This window comes from Alnus glutinosa, chromosome 5, assembly GCF_958979055.1.
Source record: "Alnus glutinosa chromosome 5, dhAlnGlut1.1, whole genome shotgun sequence".
Lineage (NCBI taxonomy): Eukaryota > Viridiplantae > Streptophyta > Magnoliopsida > Fagales > Betulaceae > Alnus > Alnus glutinosa.
Window position 1 is genome coordinate 32,939,753 of NC_084890.1, and position 19,295 is coordinate 32,959,047.

Genomic DNA, 19,295 nt, shown 5'->3' on the forward strand with positions numbered 1-19,295 from the left:
AGCGAAACAACTTATGTTCTTGCAAAATTTGCTGCCGCTACTTTTCTAGATGATGTTTGGCTAGAAGATATTCCTTTATGTATTCGTGAGATTGTTAACAACCCACTACTTCGTTCTGTACACATCTTTGTCAAACAAGCCGATTATTCAAATTGTAAACTGTTTATAAAGAAAATAATATAAACCTAATTATATGAGGAGTATATATTCTGCATGAATTCTAATAGCTTCTCCAAATATTTTTTATTTACATAACTCTCTCTCTTTCCTATGCAACATGAGTAGTGGTGAAAGGCGGCGGCGATTCTGGCAAACTTGATGGCCATGAGCGGCGAGCTTCAAAAAGGCATTTTCTTTGTGTGTGTGTGTGTGTGAGACAGAGAGATTATGTTGAACGTGAACAAAAGGATAAAATATTTATTAAAATAAAAAATGAATATAAAAATATTATTTTAATTGAGTAAAGAGATTTAGAAAATAAGATGTAGAGTATTTTAAAAAAACAATAGCTAAAATAAAAATAAAAATGAGTCTTTTAGCTAAAATTTACATAATCGGATGGAAATACTTTTTAAACCATCTTGGTGAAAATTTGGCTTTAATTGCCCTAATGTAGGAAATTTTCGATTGAAGAGTGAAAAAGAGAACATATTAGTGGCAAACAAAGTGTTTAATGAAGTTAAAAAAGAGATGTAAAATAAAAGGAGAATGCAAAATAAAAATTAAGATTAAAAAAAAGAAAAAAAAAGACTCCTATATATGCAGTACATGCCATCGGTTGAAGTGTAACTCTCAAGCTTGGTTTTCCCCACCTATAGATTGGTTGAAGTCAACATGTGGATGCCGGCCGGTCGGCCACTTTTCCTGCAGTTAATGCATGGAGTGATAGCTTCTGGAATTATATGGTAAGATCGGGCAAACTACTCGAATCCAGCTTTCAAGATTGAAGCTCTCCAAGAAGCTATACAAGGCTTATATATCAAGGCTTTAACTACATCTACTTCAATATGATACAAACATGATGCATCTTAGAAGAGAATATGCAGATCATTTTGAAATTGAAGTTTAATAGTATTGTCTCAACATGTTATATTATGGTCTTAGTTCAATTCTCTGCAAGATGATAATATCTACAACAAGTAATTAATATTAGAACCAACAATGGTATGTGATATGGTAGATAATAGTTTGTCTTTTTTTGCAATTGGAGAGGGGATGATGCAGATCAGTGCAAACATGAATGATGGATCCCTTTCGCAGTTGAAGCAGGGATGAAGGTGTGTATTATGTGGATAGAAGCTCAAATAGTCCATGCAAGTGATCCTAGGGACAATTTATTAGATTGATAAAGCTTATATTCGAGGGGAAGATTGTTGAGTATACACATGTAAGTGTAGAAAGGTGAAGTGCGTTGAAAAAACATCGCCAATGTTGATGGTTAATATAATATATATAGTTTGACCTTATGCTCATAAGGTTGTCCGTCTTAATTAAATACTTCATAAAGTATAAATCTCCATAACGATATGGAATATCTCCACCTCTAAAATATCATTAGTCCTTAGAATGTGTTTGGCATTACGATTTTGTAGACTAAAATTGACTTTAAACCAAATCGCATAAAATGTATTATTTTGGAATGAGTATTTAAAAAAATTGCGATTTTAAAATATAAAAAATTCTGTATTTTCATATCGCAGGCAAGAGAGTGCATTTTTAAAAACTTCGATTTTGAAGGCTAAACTGCAATTTTACCCAACGCTCAACTGGGTTTTTATAAATTGTTTTTTCAAATCATACTTTTTAAAATCACAATCACAAACGGACCTATTCTAGACGAGCTAAAACAACCAATGACATAGTAGCATTTTTGCCAACAAAAATTTAGACTCCAAAATAAAATTGCATTTAAAAAGAAGAAAACCCAGGGGCTCCCATGCTATATTGACTCTTGGCAATCATGTGCTAACCAAAAGAAAAGAGGGCCTCCAAAATTGGCTAATATTGTTTTCTAAGCTACAAAAGCAAGATTCATAACATTAATTTCAATCACCCTGTGCTTCTAGGAAGGCATTGAAGTCCTCCCTGGCCTTGCGCAAACGAGGCGTAATGCAAGAAGCTGGCGAGGCCGGGTATGATACAGGGGATGATGTAGAAAAGCGAACATGGCGCGGCGATTCATCACATTTTTTGGCTGTTGCTTTTGTGGAGCTGTTCTTGAGAATCCCTTTTTGATCGTTATCGAAGAAGAAAGCTGCTCTAACTGGTGAGTGTGCGTCATTGACACTTGTTCGGATCAACTCCAAGGGCAGATCAAAGTAGAGGTTCTTGGAGTCGTCTTCATTGTCGTGTGTTATGGCCGATGAAGCCCAAGACCCGCATTCGAATTTTTCCAAGGAAACTGTCCTGGACATCTCCTTTTCACCCACTGGTTCTTCCTTTCTGGACATCACCTTTTCACCCTCTGCTTCTTCCTTTCTTGCTCTCACAGGCTTGCCCTTACCAAAGCCTGGCAGGAACAGGCAGAGGGCACCGCATTTGAATTCCTCGTCGCCGGCATCCTTGCTCCTCGTAGTCTTGTTTTGATTGTCTTTGGTTCCTTCAGTATTGGAAAAGCTGTCGTAGTAGTACCTGTTGTCATATTCAGAAACATTTGGTGCGGTCAGCCAAAGGTCCAAATCATCTGATGACGCACGTGCTCTTCCTTCGCTGCATGATTTGCTCCTTTGCAAGTAAACCTCCGGTTTCCTGGCGGGATGGCCGTGTTCTGCGGCAGAGTGCTGGCGGGCCAGATTACTGGCTTTGGGAGGATTTGCTTTGCTTTCAATCCTTAGTTTCTTCTTCAACAGAGTTGAGCTAAAGCGAGGAGACGAATTGGCCGAGTTTGGGAGGCTGAAACTTAAGAACTTCGATTTTGTAGGTGGTATAAGAGGCGGCGGAAGCAACATGAGATTAAAGCTTGACTTCCTCATTGATGGTCCCTTCAAGGATATAGGATCCACTGAAATCTGCTTTTCCTTTTGCAGGCTCTCCCTTTCGACATAAAGTCTAGGTTTTTCGACAGGCAAGAATTCAAACTCGAAGGGAAAGTCAGGAGGAATATCATTGTATACTTCTTCAATTGGGTTGTAGAATTCGTCCGCCGCCTCTCGGGCACCTTCTTTTGCGGCGGTAAGCTGGGCAGTCATATAAACATCGACTTCAACTCCATTGTAAACGCCATATGCTTCTGGGGAGCTGTATTTGGTAGTAGAAATGATTGCATCTGAAGCTGGAAGCGCCATGGTGAAAGATGGAGATTGAGGAGGTGGAAGTGATGCACTGTGCGTACGCTTAAAAGGAGGAAAAAGGCTCATGGGTAAGTCAGGACGTGCACAGCATCTTCACCGGCCAACATCTTAATAGTGATTCCCACGATCTCTTGCCGCCTCCATTTAAATTGAAATATATTGCCACATTTTCTATAGAAATAAGATGAACACTGTCTTTTCTTTTTTCTTTCCTTGTGAGAGAGCTGACTTTTTTACAATGATGATGGATGACTAGAATCCAAGCCGCCAAAATATGACATGGAACAAACTCCCGCACGAACATGCGAGACTAATTATAAAGGTTGATGTGGTTGCATCAACAGCATATACAACTCACAAATTCAAGCATGTGTGGACAAATGGACCTCATTAAAGCTCTCTCACATTTGTCACATTTGCTGCCTGGAATTGATGGAGATCCGGATCAATTTGTCACTGGTGACTACCTTTGTCATGGAGTGGAAAAGATCCACTTTATATGTCTTGATTTGAAATGACACTATTACTATTAAGAAATCAAAATATAGTCATCTTAGAATGCTCTTTACTTTATACCAGAAATAATACAATTTTTAATAGAAATATCTCTAGCTTTTTAAGAAAAAAGAAAAGTAAGGTAATATATAAAACAGAGAAAAAGTTGACATTTATTTTGGAACGTCCTAGAAAGAAAAGAAAGAAATTTAAATTGGCACGGAGTGAGATACATTTACACTAGAGATAACATAGCTCTCCAACGGGGAAGAAAGGAGCAAAAAGGAAAAGGACATATCAATGCAGCAATGACATAATTAATGAAACAATCATTCAATTTCATGATTTTCATGTACAAGCTCGTGTGGAGACCACTGGCACTAGTATATCCACAGCAAGGTACACAGACTATACAAGAAGGCAAGACAATATCTACTGGAGAGAATTATAAAATAAAATCAATACCACCGAGACACCAATGATGACAGGAAAAGCCGTGACCAGGTAAAGTGCTCCATAAACCTGCAAGAGAATAAGCTCTTTCTCCGTAAATATTTCAAGGATTAGCCAACACAGAAATGAGAAAGCCATTATCAAAACTTCTCAGTGTTTTTATTTCACAAGGCTATTTATATAGCCCTTGAGCAGCGTGCAGCGCTCATAAGAATAGATGACTGCAAAGCTATGTTTTAACATATTGCTGGTATTGCCTGTTAATCACTATTAAAATTTTGTAATGTTTTATTTTTAAAATATGTAAAACGAATTCTAAGAGATAAATCAATGCAAGTGTGAATCAAAATACTCTAGTAAACAACCATCAACTCGGCATTATCAATGCAGACACTACACTCATCCTCCAATGTTTCACCTTTCATAGATCAACTCGGCAAAGGGAAATCGGAGGAGTTAGAGCAGGGAACAATAGGCATCCCTGCCTGGAAAATAAACAGTAGAGTGACGCGAAGCACCTCTAGCAACTCTACTACAGCCTTTCCTACTAAAAAGATAATCCAACCGAAGGAAAAACTCCTTTGTATTATCATCTTTATCATAGTGAAAAACTGCAGCAACTCTGTGGACATAACCTAGTTAGGGTGAACCATGCAAATCTAGTGTTCTCGTGAGTTTATTTTATTTAATTCTTCTGTTTTGTTTCCTAACATCAATAGCCTAGCACTGATGAAAAAGTCACAATCAACTTTCAAGAAAAGGTTTAGGAAACAAACCAAAGCTGGAGGCACTTCTGTGTCATCCTTGTCATCAGTGTCTTCAATCTCAGCAGCTGAATCCCAATCAATATTCAGTCTTTTAGCAGCCACTTTAGGATCGACACCAGTGTCTGTGGCTTTTGCATATTGGGATTTGCGGGTCTTTGTCTTTTTTACTTCAACCTATACAATAGACACAATAGGTGAAAACAAAATCTTTCTAGGAAATTGGTAACAAATCAGTTTAATAAACATGATACATCAGTGGTGACAGGTGAGACATCTGAAGAATAACTCCATGATCAGCAATTTAATCTGTATTATGATTAGAGGCTCTCTAATAAATAGTTGCTCCCATACAAGGTCTTAGGCTTGCACTAGGGTTTTAAATTGGAACATTCCATTAGTTAAATTTCATCATGCAACTCAAAAGAATAGATTACAACCAATGCATAAAAACACAGAATTGTAACAAAGTTTAAAACCGAAGATATATATCAAACTACTAATTGGAAATTGTAGTAGAATTAATGTTTTGGACCTTCAAGAGCATGCTTGCTGGATAATTTCTTCTGAGTAGTTAAGCTAACATGACCAAGAAAAGAAAAACTAATAGCACGTCTTTCAGACAGTCTGGCTTTGATTATCATATCAAATGTTAGTGTATGTGTTCTTGATATACATTTGTCTCAACAAATAACTGACTCTCCAATGAATTCTTTGATCCTTATCAAATATACTTTGATATTTAGTATTACTTGTCATCAAAATTTATTTGCTATTCCAGTGGACTAGTGGGATGCATATATCATGTTAAAATATTAGTTAAATGATGAAATTTACTACTTACTATCGGCTTAAGCGTTTGGGACAACTGATGATTTAACATGTCACATTGCCTTCAAGGTCTGAATACTTGTCAAAGATATAAAAAGCTTCAAAGTAAGCTACTCTTACAACTACTAGAGTTGCCTCTAAAAACAATATCAACATTCAGTTCCACTTATATGTTGGGGCCTGGAAGTTAGTGAAAATGAGGTAAAATCTTCTCAAGAAAAAACACACTGCTTGTATGCAAGGAGCTCTCTTGAAATAAGCATCTCTAATGTCAAGAATGCCATATGCTCAAGTTACAATAGTACCTCTAAATTAGGCCATTGAATCATTTCCTCAGCCAGCATTTGAAGAGCAACGCGATTTTTTGGTACTTTTCCTTCATTTACCTAGTAAACAATTGCACCATGAATCATCTCAGTAAATGAAATCAGTATTCAACCCTGCCATTACTTCATGTGTGAAGAAAAATCATTTTCATCTCCTCCTATGGTAGTGAGAAGGCGAAAATGTCAATGCAGTGGTTTCCAACACCATTTAAAAAACACAACTATATGTTGGAGAGATCGATAAATACAAAGGAATATAAAGAAAAATATTAAAATTTCAATGAATAATGCCAACGAGATATACTACATGTCTTGAAATATATAAGACTGTAAACAAGTGACCACATGACATACTTTTTATCCACAAAATAAAATATTATTAGATTAATCCCCGTGTCCAATTGAGAAGATTTATGTAGTCAAGTAAAGCATTTTTTTCTTTGCTCCAGCTGCATAAAAAATGATGCTGATAAAGGATGTGATAAATCTTCAACAGTTCCACCTCTAAGCCTAACCTCCTTTCTTTCCTCTTCTCTTCATTATGTTGTGCATGAAGGAGAAGTTATGGGACATACTGTTAAAAGAAATTTATCAAAGCAACAATATTTTGAACAAGGGGCTTTACTAACAAAAAAACCTTTTCATTTTCTATATGTACAAATATTTCAGACCTTAACAAGCCTAAGCTTTCTGAATTAACTAAACAGTCATATGCTATGGATTCTGTTGCTGGATTTGAGGCTTAAATGGAACTGAAATAGTTGAACTAACTGGAATGCAACCAGAGGATGGTTCAACTGGTTTTCAACAAACTATTCACAAGTACCAGATCTTCGAGGGCTTGCGAATTCTTAATTTATTGAATCTCAAATTTGAATAAATAAAGCTATCAAGCAGTAAGGACTACAGAACCATAAATGACCATCAAGCATAAGATTCTAGATTCATACTGAAGAATTTCTAATGAAATGAAGGAGCAATACAACTATGATGATAAGCTTTTACCTGAATTTGAAACTAATATCACACGCATTCCTCAAATAATGCTTCCCTACCAAACTTCCACAACTTAATTTAAAAATTATCAAACACCACCATGGAACTTTATAATTGTGGTCTAGGCAGTCGCTGCACTCTCTAGGGATGACGTAATTTCTTGATGTAACATTCGTGATTAACTTAGCAAAAGAAAAAAAAAAAAAAAATTTACTGGAAGAAGCATCCAGACATTTTGTTTGTGATATGCCCGTTCTATAGGCATACATAACAATGCAAGACATTTATCATACACTTTTCAAGCCTTTCTCCTTCATTATGTCTCAGGACACCAAGCATCTTACTTGAGCATCATAAATAGGAACTCTTTTGCCTCTATTTAGAAGTAAGTTATCAACACACTGGTCATATTGCTAAAATCCTTCCTATAAACTTCCTTGTATCCCATTGTGATGATAAGAGGGAGAAGGAGGGACTTACTTCTTCCAAAACAGTAGCTAAATCATCCCTTGTTGGGGTATCAGGATCCTCGATTCCAAGTAATCTCCTGCGCTCAGCTTCTCTGGGGTCCTCAATCATTACGGTCAACTTAACCTACACATTACACAGCACAAAAGATGAACTGGGTCAGCTCAGGACATGGTACAGACATAGACAACGAACATGGGAAATTAACTAATGCGACAAGTATGAAAAAAAAAAAAAAAAAAAAAATCCCCAAATTTAGAAAAGTCTGAGTGAATGTGTAGAGACTACCAATTTTAAATTCGAGGGGAATTTATCGAAAGGGGGCAACGGAATTGAAAGGATAAAGTAATAAAAGAACGAGTGGAAGTGAAGCGAAGCTGAGCATAATTGAATGAAATCAAATACAAAAATAAGTAAAGAAGAATGACCTCACTGAAAATCATGTCTCTATTTTTCTGGAGAAGCTCCAACACCTGCAGGAGGCATATATTTTAAACAAGCAGTAGAAAAAAAAAAACACAGTGAGCGAGAGAGAAAAAGAAAAGTAAAAAAATGAAAACAGACCCTTTGGATTTGGCGAACGTATTCGAGGTCTTGAGGGCCCGGTGGTTCCTCATACTCATCTTGTTGCTGCTCGTCCTCTTGGGTTGATGTGGCATCTTCTTTACTGACGAGTACAACAACTCCACTTCTCTTGAGGCCACGGTCGCGGCGATAATGTAGTGGAGGTTTACGGTGGTGGAGCTGGAAGAAGAAGGGTAATGTTGGAACACAAGAAGAAGAAGAAGAAGATGAGGATGATGAAGAAGAAGAATAGGGTGATGCAGCAGCAAGTGGGAGTCGGAGCAGTGGCAAAGCCATCGCTTCCGCTAAATTTTATGCGAGTGAACAAGAGGCCAGCTTATGAGTTTGAAGTCCTTTTCTTTTTTCTTCAAAAAAACACCCGTATCCCGGATGGGCTTATTGGGGCCCATTTGGTTGAGTGTTTCTTCTTGGCCCATCATGGACTGGGCTCATAAGCTTATTTTGGCCCATTTAGTTTCTTCTTGGCCCATCCCAACTCCACTCATGAGCTGAATCAACTTCTCTAATGTTGTTTGCTTCAAATGCTCAAGTCCTTTGTTCCACTTCCACCCATCAAACCCTACATACTACATAGCAAGCTTGTCATGCCCATTTCACCTTTACCTGGTCCAATCTGCATCCTGCTTGACGTGGACCGAGGGGAGCTTTGAATCTTTTATTACTTCACCTACTAACACTTTGTTTACAGGAAAGCTTCAAAACACCATAAAAAGTTTATGATTGTTATAAGCACAGTAACCTGTAACCTCACACCGCCCGCCACGGAGGAGGTTCGCTAGAGGGTTCACCACTCGAATTCAATGAAGTTACTCCGAATCAAGGAAGCATAGACGAAATTTAAACAGGGTCCGATTAGTATTGAAAAATAAAGTATTACAAAAAAAACAAAATAGTTTGTGAATGATGATATGATTCTCATTTGAATGAATAAAGTGTTTCTATTTATGCATAGGAATTTCCAAGTTTCCATTAGTGTGATTTGGATTGAACCAAAAAAGTGCCTTCATTCTATATTTTATTGGATCCAATAGTTAACTCACACAGCAGGAATTAATAATGTAATTGTTGTATAAAGCATCATCCAAAGTCTCTATCGACAAGGCAAGTGACACCTACTCATCTTGTCTTCAAAGAAAAATTAATAAGGATAGGACGGGGACGATGGGTTTTAAACTTTTAGTGGTAATTCTTTGTCGGTTGCCACGGTTGACTGTTTCACCATGATCAAGTGCTTGCTTCAAGTGTAGCGTCAACTATAGTACTACTCTTGCCAGTTTCTTCCTTCTCATAAGCACAAGACTATCATTTCAGTTGCTAATAGATATTATTAAGTTAATATTTTAATGTATATATAACATATTATATATGCAAATATATTTATACCAATAAATATACATGAGTTTTAAAACAAGTTTAATTAACGAGCCAAGTTGAGTTTAATTCGAATTCAGCTCGCTTAATATTCAAGCAATATTAATTATTATTTGAATTTGACCTGTATATTAAATTGCGATCTGAATTCGAGTTGTTCTTTAACATTTTGATTCATTTACAATCCTAAATATAATTTTTAAACGTTTCTCAAATATTATGGCTCATTTGGCAACGCTATTTATGACATCTTTTGAAATACTCCCCAAAACACCGTTACCAAACGAACTCAAAGTATTTGATATCGGGTCAAAAATTCTGTGAAGGAATGTAATTGGAATTGCGACTGCCCTCGCTAACAACAAACAACCTAGAGGCTAAAAGTTTGGAGAGCTGATACATGGATGACGATTTTTCATCTCCATCACCCTCTTTTTGATTTTTAAATAAAAAGAAATAAAAAGAGGGCAATGGGGGTCGATTTTTCATCCCCCACAAATCATTTTCCAGAAGTTTGACTGCAGTTCTTCTGAAACAAAAGCTTGAATATAATAATTCTAAAAAATAGTATATTTATTTAATAATTAGTATATGTTTAAATAATTTTTGCCTCGGAGGAACAAGCTAGAGGATTCCTTACATTCATTGTACATCTTTATCTTTATTGGAAGGGAAATTTCATCATAACTCTCTTGCCTTTTGTGCGATTTCAATTTATTTTCTTGAGTTTTCGAAATTGTATTTCAATTTTAATATGTTTAAAATATTAAATTTTTATTATATTAAATAATATATATATAAAAAGATGGAGAGTCACTCCCTCCACTCCTGCAAGGGGGGCGGCCGCGGACCTCTCCTTTATTTGGATTAGCCATACAGCCACTCCTTGGTTGGGTTAGCTACTCTTTCATTGGGGGTGGCCAAATGAGATCTCACTTCTTTTTGGGTTGGCTATGTCAGCTACCTTTTTCGTCGAGAAGGGTCGAACGAGCCACACTTACTACTATGGAAGAGCCATTATCCACCCTATCTGTTTATTATTATTATTATTATTATTATTTATTTATTTATTTATTTTAAATATGTGCCACATATCAAAACTGCATACGTAGTAGCACTAATATATATGGGTTAATTGATTTAAGCAGTTTTGGGCGAAATGAAGGAAGGAAAAATGAGAAAAACTGAACAAATATATATATTTTTTGAACGAAAATGCCAAGGAGTTAAAATGTGATTTTAAAAACAAAATGATTAAAATGAAATCTAGGGCTATAATTTTTTTATAAGACCCTTGAACCTGAGATGAACTCAATACAAAATTAGCAGATTATGATTTAATATAAGAAGGTTCAGGTCAATTCGATCAGGTCAATCTGAATTAATTCATTTAATAAACTGATCAATCACAAGTTAACCCGAATTAACACGTTTAATAAACTCATGGGTGACCCCGTTTGACCTATATAATTATAATTTTTTTTTTCTTTTACAACGGTAATAAAGAAAAACTTAATGGATTAACAGGTTAAACGAGTCGTGTTTAGGTAAATTCAACACGACATGTGTATTAAATGGGTTATGCGGGTCGGGTAGAGACAGCCCAACTCGTTATGTTTATTGATTAAACGGGTAGTCTCATGTCACCCGTCTATTTAAATAGATCGTGTCAGGATTCTGATCCATTAAACTAAACGGATCATGTCATAATTAATTGATATATCATTAACGGGTTGACACAAATCTAACACGTACCCGAACTATGTACAAGATAAAATCAAGTAAAACCCGATTAAATTATGATGAAATATCCTCTATTAATGGAAAGAGAGTAATTAATTGAATTTGGGATATGCAACTTCTTTTTATTGAATTTTCTTTTATCATGATTATGTGAGTGTAAGACTTTATTTTATTTTGAAATGATGTGTGTGGGTGTAAGACTCAAAATCAACGATATGATGTTCATTCCATAATAACTAAACCTTACAACCAAACATTTGTAGACAAGTGAATATACTTCATAAACACTTAAAGGTACGTGTCATACATTATGAACAGAACATATCACTGAAATCTACTATTCATATATTTGCCATATATACTTCTTTCTCACTTTTTTTTTTCCCCCTATTTAATTCCTTTCTCACGATCCTTATTCTGTCGGTTCTTTAATTTCTTTCCTTTTCTTTTTTGTCTTTTTTCCTTTTCATTGACATTTTTGTTGTTAAATATATATTGCTTGTTACGTAACTTTTTCTCACTTTGAATTTAAACTTTCTTTCATAAACGGGCACAACTTTGTTATGCTAATGGACATAAATCCCTTTGTTATTTGTTTATTAATTGTTAAGTCACTAGATCTCCTATATTCATTAAAGGGACTGCAGATAGGATCTAGTTCAGACATCATATATTTAGGAGAAAACAATCAAACAATATAAAAGGAATAATTCGTGGTGTCATTTCACTAACTTGGAATCATTAAGCTTTTGTCAAAGATAGGCAATTCCCAAGTTCTTAGAAGAGAAGAAAGAGCTAGCTTTTGTAGAATATCTGACAAGGGTTCGTCCCTCAGCACCGTTGGGCACCACAGACTCATAAAGAAGCCAGTCAAGTGTCTTTGGGTTTTGCCGGAGGAATTGGATCCGCTGAGTTAGCTTTACTGCAACTTCCATCTTTTTCTTTGTTTCTGTATGCACACTCCATACACGTCTTAAGTACTCTCTTTATGCTGCAGTTAGGACACATTAAAGTGATCACCTCTACAGCAAAAATCTCTCTATTTGGATTTTATCAGACGCAGCTCAGCTTAACTAGCTTTCGGATATCATCGATCATCCCAATCCATCAAACCCCCTATGCGCTGTACGTGGAGACATCGCTTCTCCCATTAATCTTTGTTTATGTTTGCTCCCATGAGTTAACTCAATAAACCAATTGTTCTAGTTGCCCTTGATAGACAAAAGTCTCTCTTTGTTTTCAGCTTACTAAGCTATGTGATGTCAAATAGCTAGGATTGACAATTCGGATTCGGTTAATGTCAAGGCGTATATATATATACCCTCGACCATAATTAAGTTCTTAACTCGCTAATTAAGTTCATGTTGAACTTGCAGATTGTGTAAAAAATTGCCAACTCCAAATGTCGTGTGTTAGATTTAGGTTGTTTCGAAACATGCATGTGTATAAAAATATATAGGTTAACTCCAACCCAACCTATTTAATTAAACGAGTTAAACCCCTTACCCCTCGATCCTAACTCACTAATTTCATGTTAGGTTTAATTTGCAAGTTGTATAAAAAATTGTTAGCCATAATGTCCAAATTGTATGGAAATAGCTCGCATTAACTCAACTTGAATAAAAGTTTGCTTACGTTTGTTTAGTTGATGAATGAAAAAAAAAAATTGACTCCAATCAAAATTATTGAAAAAAGAACATTATCAATTGTATAATTTGTTGCTGACAAATTATCAGTTATTTTAAGGGAAAAATCATATTTAGTCTCTTAGTTTTCATCTAATTTAGATTTAGTCATTTGGTTTTCAATTTAAAAAATAAGGTCTTTAGGTTTTGCCCAAGTTTCAAATTGATCCCTTTATTAATTTAATGTTAAAGTTAGCGATTTTTTGTTTGTCACATGTATTTCATTTGATACTTTAGGATTCATGTTAGCACCCAATACAATGTCAATGCCCATGTTAGCATCAAATTTAACGATTTTCCTTCTAATGTTACAATCTAGAAGATTAAGATTACGAAGAATAAGGTTTTTATTTCTAGAGTTGTGGCTTTTTTTTTTTTCTTCTATGGATGACTTTGCGCTTAATAATGTGGTATTGATATTAGGTACTGATATAGATGTTGATGTGTCAATTGAGACACACATGAAATATGACAAACTATTAATCTTGAGGAAAAAGTGACGAAAATTTATGCAAAACCTGTGGACTATATTCTTAAAATTAGAAATTCAATGACTAAATTGAAATAAGATAAAAACTTAAGGATTAAATATAATTTTTTCCTTATTTTAAAGGTCTATATTAATTAGTACAAAAAGAAAATTTAATTATTTCATTATCTAATAAAAAAACTACAAAGATTTCCTCGATCTGGTTCTTTTCTTTACAACGTACACCTAAGCCAAGGGTTTACATGCATATGGCGGTATGCTAATATATTTTTCTCAATTCATAAAAAATTTAAAATTAAATCTGAATCATTAAAAAAACTACAAAAAAAATTTCTGATAAGGTTTTTTTACAACACCTAGCTAAGTCAAGTAGGCTCCAGGTTGATCCCTTGGCATGGAATTAATCATGCATCCACAGTATCTAGGCTGGTTAGTTAGTTCCTTTGCCTTTAAGGAAGGGTGGTTGGTTGATATCGTCATTTAATCATTAGAACAAGAATTAAGCGCCATATATATATAGCTTATATAAGCTATATATACTTGCATGCTCATATTTAAGTATTTAATTAATCAATTATTGGATAATTACCAAATATATATACCTCATGATAATTAATCCAACTCGATCTCCTTCTTTAGTTTCCACTTTCAATTTTTCAACAGTACTCATGCATATTATTTTTATCTCTTGCAATTAAGTTCAACATCAACATTATTGCATGCTTCCCTTCAATATCTCTTTTTATGATCAACCTACAATTAAATATTTTGTTTTTCATATCATAATTTTGAATTGTACTTTTTATGTGCAGAGCAGGCCAAGGTAATTAATTTTACTTTTAATAAATTGGACAAGTTTCTTTGGTTGACCTTTCTATTATCATTGGCTTCTAGCACCTGTTCATTAATGTTAAAAGTTGATACAATGGCAAACAACGGTATCCCCCTTTCATTCTCCCAAGTCTTAATTAATATAATATATAGCTAAAGCAAAGAGATTTTAATGGTTAGGATTCAAAGGGAAATTAATTATTAAAAAAAATATAAAGCAAAAGAGGTGTAGCTTTGTGTACTAGGATCCAAGTGCAAAAGATTAGGCATAGATCTAGAGGAAATTAAAGACACATACAATCAATGCATGGGAAATATATATTTAATTATCATTTGCTAAAGAAACCAAACAAAAAAAAGGTTTAAATCTTATCTGCAATTTCATTTAAAAATCTCTCTCCCCCCCCCCCCCCCCCCCCCCAATGATCGATGTTAAAATTATCTTAATTTGTTCTTATTTTTCCTCTCTCTCTCTCTCTGATCTCTCTCTAATTAAGCTAATACGTACATGCTAATTAATTATATGTCTCTTCCTAGCTTAATTTTGATACTACAAGCAATTTTTCAAAGAAATATAACCATTTTGGGAAATCAAAAAAATAATCATTACATGAAAACTTAAATAATTTGAGTGTTCTTCTTTTAAAATTAAGTTCAAAATCATTAATTCGTACTTTTGTTCAACACCTCAAACGAACTACAAAGAAGTACTACAGTATTCTTCTTTGAAAGATATCTTTCCCCACACACACACACACAAAAAAAAAAAAAAAAAAAAAGAAAAGAAAAGAAAAAGAAAGAGGAAGAGAAAGCTCTTTCCACACCCTGCAATTTGTATTTTTATTTGTCCTCTGGACTATTATATATAATTATATTTGTAGCTTAAAACAACTAAAGTAGGAAGTAGCCTATCAAAGGAGTTTGTGGTCGCTTAAAAAGGTCTTAGAGAGACAAGGAAACGACAGTCCATGTCGTTGTACAGCTATATTATCATTACTTAATTTGGGTTAAATTAATTTGAATAGTTCATCTCAAAAAGAACGAGGTCGATCGACACAGAAAGTTAAAAAAAATAAAAAATAAAAAATGCATAAAGAAAACCTTTTTTTGAACGATAGACGACAACTTGCTTTCTTTCATATCTTGTGAAATATTTTTATGGTTTTCTCTCGTACTGTTTGTTTTTAAGGAAAACATGACAGCTTGCCATCATCTTTTCTCTATGGAAATGGCAACGTGAGAGCCAAGAGATTGGTTTCAGAGTGGAACAACTACATTGGTGCATATGATTCTTTTATACACGAAAAAGACAACGAGTGGAAATAGATTATATGTAACTGGTCTTTTTAAATTGATTTATTTTTTTGTATATATATATATATATATATATATATATATATATATATATATGTTACGCCGACATATAAATATTGGAATAAATACTGTTTCTTTGTGTGGGAGAGATCAATTACCACTAATAGTCTCGACCCTTGAGCATTGTTTTATTGCAAGTGGAACCCCTTGAAAGCCAAACCCTGGCCTCCAACAAGAAATCTTTTTTCATGCAGACAAACAAATATTACATGGAATAAATTCCGAAGCTTCAGCCGTGTGAAGATCTCCCACCCACCATGCATTGTTAATTCTTGTTTTCTTGTGCTTCCCTCTTTTAATTTCTATAAATTACAGTACTGCATGCTATATATATATATATAATCTCTGGTAATTAATCTTTCATTGCCTACTTTACACCGCTCATCACCGATCATTACTCAATATATATATAGTACTCGATCCATAATAAAATCTATTAGAATGTACGTGCTTGACCATGCACGATATTCCAACACCTTTTAACAATTTGATGAACACATATTATTAGGTTTGATGAAACTAGCTATTTTTGAATTAGGTATATATATATGGTTGTATATGTCAGGGCCACTTGCTACTACTATTATAAAGTTGCAGAATCCACATTTGAAAAGAACTAGTTAAAACTTATATATATATATATATATATATATATATATATATATATATATATATATATATATATATATATATATATATATATATATATATATATATATATATATATATATAATATATATTTTTTTGGATGAATGATTAATTGTTAGAATATTACCAAGAATATTCTGTATAGATCACTATTTACAGAATATTTTATGAGTATCATAATAAATAGAAAATAGAAAAAATATATGAAATGAAAGAATATTTTTGAGATAAAAGAAAAAAAGATTAATAAAAGAGAGATTTAATTAACTGGTTTGACCTTTGAAGTTTATCTCGTACGCGTTCATAAACAAAACCCAATAAGCTAAATTAACCAGTTTAAAAGATTATAGAGATTCTGCGGGAGTACTACTTTTTTCTTTTTTCACAATTTTCTTTAACTTTTGAGACTGGATTCGAAATAGTTAATTTGTAAAGTCAACTTCAAAATAATCTCCACCTTAATTATGCTTAATTAATTTATGTATATCTAGTTTCTTTTTTGATCGATCACTCGTTTAACTACTGGCCGGATGAGATGATGATAATGATAATTTACATTGACAGCGATATATGTTTATCAATTATCATGGTAATAATTTCAAGCTAAGCTTTCATATCTCCAATACCATCGGTCATACATTGATATGCTTGAACTGGCCGCATAGTCGTCGTCGTCTCTCCAATCATGCTTTTATTATCAAACGCTATCATTAACCACATGAACCATCTCCATCCCTTGATTACTTTTCTCCTTCGCTTTCTCCTCCTTCATCTTAACGTACAAACCATACACATACGAAGAAAACCCCCAAGCGCAAAGCACAGTGGACACCCCCTTCTCACCGCTAAACTCATCCCTGTACACCAACACCCCTCCCAACACGTTCATGGCCATCAAAGCTGTCATGCAAACCCCTCCGGTTAAAGAGGAAGTCAAGAACACCATGCCTGCGGTGCCCATAAAGCACAACTGCCAAGTGACTACGTTGAAAAACACCGTCACCCAATACACCGTCGGTTCCCCGTCGAACAATCGCTGGCTTTCCATTTTTATTTTTGAAATTCCGCCGTCCATCGCCATCCCGATACTCGCCAACGCCGTGGCGGCGACCTCCATCACGAGCTGCATTTCCATCACCATCTGGTAGCAGTAAACCTTCTTGTAAATCATCTCCATGACAGGGAGATAGAGAGCAAATAGTAACCCGGCGCCTATTGTAGAAAAGAAGCCTATAAAATATTTGCCGCGTGTTAGACCGGTTGGTTTTTCATGGTTGGAAGCCAAGGCTAAGAGAACGGAGCTGAGGGTTAGAAGAATCACACAGTTGAGATTTGAGAATGTGATCTTTTGCTTGACAATGATAACGGAGAGTATGAGATTGAAAATCAACTGGGAGGAGAGCAGGAGAGATGAGGTGGAGACGGGGAGATAAGAATTTCCCCAGGAGAAGAGGAGGTTGTTTAGGCCTAACATGAGGCCTATTAAGATGGATAAGATTAACATCTTTGGAGAGAATTGAGCGAAGGGTCGTCTGTCTGTGCATTTGAGAAGATAAGGGAGGTAAATGGGAATAACAAGGAGAGGAAACCCAGCGGATTGAACCCATGTGGAGAGCCATCTGCTCGAGCCTTTGTGGGTGAAATAGAACTTTGAGAGCAAGGTTGAAGAGACCGAACCCACAAATAGACAGAAATAGTTTACAAGCAAAAGGGGCAGAAAGCGCTTGCTTGCCTTGGATTTGTGGTCTGCATGGAATTGGGAGGAGTTGTTGTTGTTCATGGGTAGTGATGATGATGATGAAACTGCGGTGGCTTGAATGTTGTTGTTGTGGTGGTGTTGGTGGTAAAGGGTTTTGGGAGAATTTGTTGGTTGTGAGGCCTCCATTAAAAAGAGATTGAGACCGAGGAGAGACGAATATATCTCTGACGATGATGAGTGATGCGTATTGAGGGTGATAGGATATTGGTAATGATGAATTTGTTTACACTTAAGCAGAGGAGGAGGGATTTAGATAGGGTTAATTATATGGAAGCTGAGGGGTCTAATATCAAACTATAAAGCCTTTCGGCTCATAGGAGCTAGATTGGTTTAATTGGTTGACGGCTTGAAAGAGGAGGATCCAATGATTATAGAATGCGAATGCCTCAAATCTTTTGTACTTATTAGCTCCAATGGTTGTTAATCATCCTATAGGCCTCCACATATGAGCATATCTCATGGGGACTTATTAGTGGGTCCCTTTTCTTCTTCTTCTTCTACTTACCGTCCGATTTGGATCGAGTAGCAAAAGAGAAAAAAAAAAGTGATTTCACGAAGAAATTATTGTGGCTAATGGGGTCATGATCATCCTCATGATATATATACCATGATGAGTCTGCATTGAAAATGATGTGCGTTAGGTGCATGCAATAACTCCAAAATAAATTAATTAAGGACTAATACAAGATATATGAATGATTCCCTTCATATGAAGGGAGGCCGGATAAGAAGAGAGAGAGAGAGAGAGAGAGAGAGAGAGAGAGAGAGAGAGTTGAAAACATAAATGGCGTTTGGTAGGATAATGGGAAGTACAGATCATGAAACGGCTACTTTGACTGCCTCCCAGTTTCTTACACTTACACACTTAGCAACCCTCTGGCAGATATCACAATATATGAAAGGCAACGTGTCGTTCCTCTTTAGCATGCGTTTCATCTTTTGCTTGGACGCCACCTGAGGGTGTCTCAGAGGCTTCGGCATGCTGCATGCTTGGGACTGCATGTCCTCCATCTGGTTGCATGCCCGGTTCATGGTCTGTATTAATTATATAATTCTAAAAATGTTACTCGCATTTTTTAGTGTACTTAATTTCAATTACACTTTTTAACGTGACAATAAAAATTATTATTAAATAATGTTTTACACAAATATAAACTTGAAAATAAACACTTGAAAATACATTTTG

At 35.1% G+C, this 19,295-nt stretch overlaps 3 protein-coding genes across 3 annotated transcripts; all 3 read right to left on the bottom strand.

Annotated features, from left to right (window-relative positions):
* Positions 1-1,859: 1,859 nt before the first annotated feature.
* Positions 1,860-3,428, bottom strand: LOC133869634 (uncharacterized). Its single transcript, XM_062306683.1, has one exon. The coding sequence runs from the start codon at positions 3,354-3,356 to the stop codon at positions 2,046-2,048; it is 1,311 nt and encodes a 436-aa protein (XP_062162667.1). The 5' UTR covers positions 3,357-3,428; the 3' UTR covers positions 1,860-2,045.
* Positions 3,429-4,069: 641 nt separating this feature from the next.
* On the bottom strand, positions 4,070-8,528 carry LOC133869635 (ycf3-interacting protein 1, chloroplastic). Its single transcript, XM_062306684.1, has 6 exons — positions 8,188-8,528; positions 8,052-8,096; positions 7,636-7,749; positions 6,139-6,219; positions 5,015-5,179; positions 4,070-4,307 (listed from the first exon to the last, which is right to left on the bottom strand). The coding sequence occupies exons 1-6, from the start codon at positions 8,482-8,484 to the stop codon at positions 4,218-4,220; spliced, it is 792 nt and encodes a 263-aa protein (XP_062162668.1). The 5' UTR covers positions 8,485-8,528; the 3' UTR covers positions 4,070-4,217.
* Positions 8,529-16,804: 8,276 nt separating this feature from the next.
* LOC133867778 (probable purine permease 4) lies at positions 16,805-18,422 on the bottom strand. The gene has a single exon (XM_062304540.1). It carries the CDS (start codon positions 18,233-18,235, stop codon positions 17,048-17,050), a length of 1,188 nt encoding a protein of 395 aa, XP_062160524.1. The 5' UTR covers positions 18,236-18,422; the 3' UTR covers positions 16,805-17,047.
* Positions 18,423-19,295: the final 873 nt, after the last annotated feature.